The sequence below is a fragment of the Pteropus alecto genome, unplaced genomic scaffold (assembly GCF_000325575.1).
Source record: "Pteropus alecto unplaced genomic scaffold, ASM32557v1 scaffold223, whole genome shotgun sequence".
NCBI lineage: Eukaryota > Metazoa > Chordata > Mammalia > Chiroptera > Pteropodidae > Pteropus > Pteropus alecto.
In genome coordinates this window covers 3,211,414-3,217,538 of record NW_006434441.1, presented here as the reverse complement: position 1 = coordinate 3,217,538, position 6,125 = coordinate 3,211,414, and the positions used below count along the sequence as shown (strand labels likewise).

General features: G+C 47.5%; 1 protein-coding gene across 1 annotated transcript in view; it reads right to left on the bottom strand.

Annotated features, from left to right (window-relative positions):
- POLR1B (RNA polymerase I subunit B) overlaps nucleotides 1–5,220 on the bottom strand; it is a 20,139-nt gene extending 14,919 nt beyond the window's left edge. The window contains exons 1-7 of the mRNA XM_006909455.3: nucleotides 5,050–5,220; nucleotides 4,371–4,676; nucleotides 2,937–3,104; nucleotides 2,624–2,770; nucleotides 1,293–1,425; nucleotides 643–779; nucleotides 3–38 (exon numbers count right to left, since the gene is read on the bottom strand). Coding sequence (XP_006909517.1) covers nucleotides 3–38; nucleotides 643–779; nucleotides 1,293–1,425; nucleotides 2,624–2,770; nucleotides 2,937–3,104; nucleotides 4,371–4,547 — 798 coding nt within the window. The 5' untranslated portion in view covers nucleotides 4,548–4,676; nucleotides 5,050–5,220. The remainder of the gene's footprint in view (nucleotides 1–2; nucleotides 39–642; nucleotides 780–1,292; nucleotides 1,426–2,623; nucleotides 2,771–2,936; nucleotides 3,105–4,370; nucleotides 4,677–5,049) is intronic.
- Nucleotides 5,221–6,125: the final 905 nt, after the last annotated feature.

Genomic DNA, 6,125 nt, shown 5'->3' with positions numbered 1-6,125 from the left:
TCCTGAAAAATCTGATAATCGGAAAAGCTGACAAGTGCCTAGAAGAGAAAAAAGGTTTCCTTTTAAATCACCAGTAATAACTAAACCATCTAATTCAGTAACAATTCTCTCCTACTTTTTTAAAACCCAAGAACAAGTTTTTCACTATTGTTCAGGTGAAATGAAACCTGCAAACTAGGGCAGTGCTTGTCACGCAGATGCCACAATGACCCCCTAATGGTCCTTGCTTCTTGGAATTCACAGCTTGTGCAGTGTCCCCGCCACAGGACCAGGGCTGGCCATTCTGCTTGCTGACTCTCTGGAGAAGACAGAACCCCAGGGAGAGGAACCAAGTCCCCCAGCCACAGCCTGCGCTGACTTGGAAGCCACCTGGAAGAGGGTCCTCCAGCCCTGGTTGGGCCTTCTACACAACCGCAGCCCCTCCTGACACCCACTGTGACCTCTTGAGACCCGGCCAGATGGCCTAAACTCCTAACCACAGACAACTGGATTGATGTTCACCGGTGTGTTTTAAGCCGCTGACTTCCAAGGAAGCACATTATGGAGCAGCAAGCAGCCAGTACAGCACGCACTCCGACGAGAGCCCTGTCCGTTCTGTACCACAAATGGCCATGTCACCAGAGAAACACACTCAAGTCACACCTTAAGTGCAAATCCCAAAGGCAGGAAAAACAGCTCTTTCCGGTAGATGAAGTTCAGCATGACTGTGCCGTTCTCTAAGTAGTGGAGGTTCATATTGGTGGCGGAGTGCTCCCCTCTCACACAGTGCATGGACACTCCTGTTGACATAGCGACACATCCACAATTCAGTGATCCTGTAACTGCTTCAATCATTATTTTTCCCATAATTATTTTTACCCTCTAAGACATAATTAGAGCCAAATCACTAAGTTTAGCCAAGACTGGCAACCAAAAATGTCTCTAGATCTTGCCAACGTCCCCTGGGAAGCAACATCTCCCTCAAACAGAGGCCAGGTAGCCGTTAGCAGAGACGCCAAAGGGAGCATGGTGGTAGCTGAGCCAGAAGGCTCTGGGGCCCACACGGTCTCTGGCACATCAAGCTGCCTTCAGCCTCAGATGCAGTAGCACACACGTTCTTTCAGTTTGAAAGAAATGGAAGATAACATAAAGTAGGTTTCCTACTGTGAAATCTTAACACAGAAATGCTTAATAGAAAAACAAACAAAAATGTACATAAACAAGAGAAAAAACGTTAAAGACTAGATGCATCTCCTTATAAAAAAAAGGCTTAAAACTTCTAAAAGAACGTTCGAAAACCCACTACCACTTACCATACTGAGTATAGCCAGGCCCCCTGGCTTTCCACTTTGGTCTTATCATGGCAATGGGGAAATTTCTCCGAGGCATAATCAACAGTCGAATGACCTTTTCAATGCCATTGATTATAAAATAGCCTCCCATTTCCTGTCGAAGAGAGGAATTATAATCTGTTTAACAAAGAAACACAAGCTGTTGTGAATGTGAACAAACTAACTGTACACATCCACCTCACTGACAACAGATGTGACGCGATGTGCAGGAGAGGTGCATGCAGGTGACAGGGGCCATGGGTCCCTGGAGAACTGTCAGAGTGTGAATTAAGTCTTCTTAAGCACACAAAATAGGTTAGGGCCTGGGAGAAAAGTATGGAAGGGAATCAAGGTACTTTCTCTACTAGACAGGCTTGAAGTAACTTGCCTCTCTGTCCCCTAAAATGACTTCGTCTTCAGATGACATTAAAACCAACCAACCAAACTTACTCCAAAGAAATTCTAAAAGTGAAAACGATAACCATTTTGTTTCTTGGTGAGTATCATTTCCCAAATAAGGTAAAAAAACTGTTGAGTGTATGAAAGCTCTGGAAACCAGAAATTTGGATTAACAGGAAAGTATTTTCGATCGCTCAAGTCAATATCACATTTCTGATATAGTAGGCTGAGAGCCTGTGATGAAGCAGGCACACCAGGTGAGGCACTCTGTGATCACAACATCTAAGCCTCATACCACGGGGTTGGATGGCTGCTGTGCCCATTTTCAGCAGAGGACAAAGGCTCAGGGAGACTAAACTTTCCCAAGCTGCACAACTGGTAAGTGCAGCCTCGGAGTGTCAAACCCAGGTCTGACACCAAAGCTTCTTCCCACCAGATAACATAGCTTCCCCATTGTAGGCAGAGTCTGTGTGTCTTAGTTACTTCAACTCAATACTGCAAAGCCACCTAGCACAGCTAAAAGAAATGCCAAAGGGAAGGCACATGAAGCATTTAATATGCTAAGTCTTACTGTTGATAAAGCAAACATTTTAGATAATCGTTTTGTGGGTAAAGATGGCTTAAAATAAACAAATATACTCTAAATATACCCTATTCAGAAAATTAGGGGAAAACCCACCAATTCTTCCCCCATAATGAAATTCTCAAACTGTGCATTCACTGTTTCATATGTGGTCTCACTTGAGATTCCTTAAGAGCCGTACATAACATGCAGACAAGGGCTAAACACCCCATTTCACCCTCACAGAAATTGGAGCAGAGAAAAACTGACTCCCAGTGATAAGCCTCATCTTCCCAACTCAGGCCCTTTCAAACGCCACCCAGCTGTGGAGGCCCAAGACCCCCACAGTTACCTCTGGCTCCTCATGGTGCTCAATGAGGGCTTTGGGAGGAAGGCCATGTAAGTTGCACAGCGTGGACTTCACCATGATGGGCACATAACCGAGAAACTGCTTAATGACTCCTTTTGAGACTCCATTCACTGCCCAGCTGATGTCGGCCTAAATGAAAAAAATTCCTTAAGAAAAAAGAAAATACCTGGAGCTACAAGAACAAATGAGTGTTTTAAAAGAGGTAGAAGACCAATTCTGGTTACACTCTATTAGGTACCAGCCTTATTCTCAGACATGTACAGTGTGTGAGTCACACACTGTCACCTGCACTCACTGTCAACTTTCCCCGGTAGGTGCTCCTGCGGCCCCGGCATTCGGCTGGATACACGCTGAGCTCTTTGCAGATGCTCCCTTTGGGAACTGTTGGGGGACTGATGACAGCATCCACAATAGTAAGAGAGATACGCTCATCTTTGAAGGCAAATTCAAAGGGAGGTATGGCCTGAAATACAATTCACACTATTAAATAATTGCGTGCATGTCCAAGGCACTTTTCACTAAGATCCTTCCATATCCCATGAGTTTTCTACAAACTTTGTTGCCCATAATGCTAACGTGCCACACCTAAAGAGATTTAAAGCTACGCCCAGTCTTCTCACACCCTCGCTACATACCTAAAACTATAAGGCATTAATTCCCATACCTGAGTGTCTGCCACGTGTCAGATTCTTAGACAGCTCTAGGGAAACGAGTGTGTACAGAACAAAGCTGTCCTCTGAACCAACCACCAGCCTTCTCTATTCCTACCCTGTGCCCTCCACATGCATAGCAACACTAACAAGACAGTTGCTAACAAAGCAGGGATATGGAAGCATCTCCTGGTTCAGGATTGGACACTCTAACGCCACCCCTTATTTTTATTTTTTTAATTATTATTATTCTTTTTTCTTACAGAAAGGCAGGCTGCTACATGCAGTGCCTCATTTGAATGTATCTGGAGTCTTGGAAGCTTGACTAACCTAAGTTCTCCTACAAATGGACCTCGAGAGCTTGTTTGGAGGTTCTAGCAGGGGAGCGCAGCTACTTGTATACCCCTGACTGAAGAACGGTCCTCTCCTCTATCAGGTCGTCCTCTTCCACCCAGCGCGCAGCTTCGGGAGGGACGCACATGGAGCGGTAAGGAAGGGGACACCGGGCCTAGTCAGCCAGATCAGCCGAATCAATCCTGGCGATCAGTGGGATGATAGATGTCGCAGCCAGATTGCCCTCACATCCTCTAACGCCACTCTTTAGTCTGATATTTGTACATTTCATTTCACGGTGGCAAAAGCCATGCAAAAAGGAAGGTGGTGGCCACAGCGGTTTTCTCCCTCGCACAGCGCCTGTTGTTGCACGGAGGAGGGGGCACCAGTGAGCTCTCCTACATACTAACCATGGACAGCCTACTCTCGTTGGGAAGCACAGTGCACACGGGCCATTTCCTCGCCCTCACAGCACTCAGGAACTGTCCTACAAAACCCTACGGTTGCAAGTCCTATATGAATTTGGGAATCACATATACATCCTCCCCTGCTCGACTCGAGCCTGGCACGATCACGGAGCACAAGCACCATTTGAGATTATATTGTGACCTCCCAGTCATCCCACTGGGACCCTGTCCCCAGCCTGTGCCCCACTCACTTTGCCTCCTGAGTTTTCCCGGCCGCCCGCCTCCAGCCCGCGGGGCCCCTCTCTTCCGCCAGTCCGAGCCTGGAGGTGCCGCACTAACCTGCACCGCGTGGCCGAGCCCCTCGCGCACCGCGTAGTTGAAGGACTCAACGTGCGCCTGCGTCAGCTTTTGCAGCGCAGGCTTCTGTTGCGCCCGCGGGACCCCATAACAGGGGTCAGTCAAGTGCTTGAGGCTGGGCCCGGGGGGCAGGTCCCGCCACCGGCCGCAGGAATCCATGTAGCACTCGCACGCCGGACGCCAGCGAAACTCCACAACACCGGAAGGAGGCGCGACGCCCACGGCCTGCTGGGAAATGCTGCTCCACAGCTTCTGCCGGATCTCGGCCCGTCCGCTTTATAGGGTCGACTGGGAAGCGAAACGGTGGAGTAAAAGGGCCGGAGTAAGACTGTACCGAGGCGGAGCCGCCCCGCCCCAATCAGTGTTGCCCTCGGGTTGTTGTCCGCTGCGTAGCCAGACAGGGGGACGGCGGCCTTCCAAGGGCCCCGCGCTCCCTGTGACCGCTTTCTGATCATAGCTGAGGTCCCCTTCCCCCCGGGTAGACCCCAGCCGCGTCATGGCGTCGCCAGAGAGCTGGCTGGCTGCTCTCCACCCGACGCGAGTCGCGAAGGCCCCTCCCCACGTCTTGTGGGCCGGGTGGCCTCCAGGGAGTCTCCAGCCGAAAGATCCTTCGTAGCTGAGTCCTAGGAATCGCCGCCTCCCCACGAGAGGGCTTACCTACCTGCAGACGCCTCAGCTGCATCTGTCGTGTGTCCGTAACGGGGCGCACCGGGTTTGTCCGGGGAGTGGACAGACAGCAGACACGCACCGAAGCTGTACCCATCGGCAGTGTCAGCTGTATGCACGCCCGTGGCGCCATTGCCAGGACTCAGATGAATTAATCCACCAGCCTCGCGGCCCTTGGGAATCCCTCCCTCCCAGCGGTTTCATCTACGTTCCTAAGAGACTGGTCTGTTTGCTTTCTTGGTGATGTCTCTGGTTTTGGCATCAGAGTAGCATCAGTGGCCTCATAGAATGATTTGGGACTGTTCTCTCCTTTTGCATTTCTTGGATTGGTGTTAATTCCTCTTCAAACACCTGGTAATAATGTTCGCCAGTGAAGCTACCTGGTCCTGGGCTTTTCCATTAGGGAAAATTTTTTATAATTAATTCATTTTCTTACTAGGTCTATTCAGATTTTCTTTATCTTCTTGAGTCAGTTTCATTAATTTTGTTCTTTCTAGGAATGTGTGCATTTCATATAGCTTATCTAATTTGTTGGTATACGATGGTTCATCGGATTCCCTATAATCCTTTTCCTTTGTGTGGTAGTAATGTCCCCTCTTTCATTCCTAATTTTAGTAATTTGAGTTCTCAATTTTTTTTTTCTTGGTTATTCTAGCTAAAGTTTTTTCTATTTTGTTGATCTTTTCAAGGCACCAACTTTTGGCCTTTTTGATTTGCTCTATTTTCCTATTCCCTCATCTATCCACCCTGTTATTTATTTCTACTTTTTTTTTTTTTTGGATTGTTCTTTTTCTAGTTTCATAAAGTGGAAGAAACCTAATGGTTATTGACTTGAGATCTTTTTTACTGTAGGCATTTAAAGATATAAATTTACATTTAGCCACAGCATTCCATAAGTTTTGTTATGTTGTGTTTTCATTTATCTCAAAGTACTAATTTCCCTTGTGATTTTTCTTTGATCCATTGTTTATTTAGGACTGTGATTTTTAATTTCTGTGTGTGTGTGTGTGTGTATTATATTTAAAGTTATTTTCTTAGTGGTTGATGTGTCCTGGTGAGGATCTCTTTCAG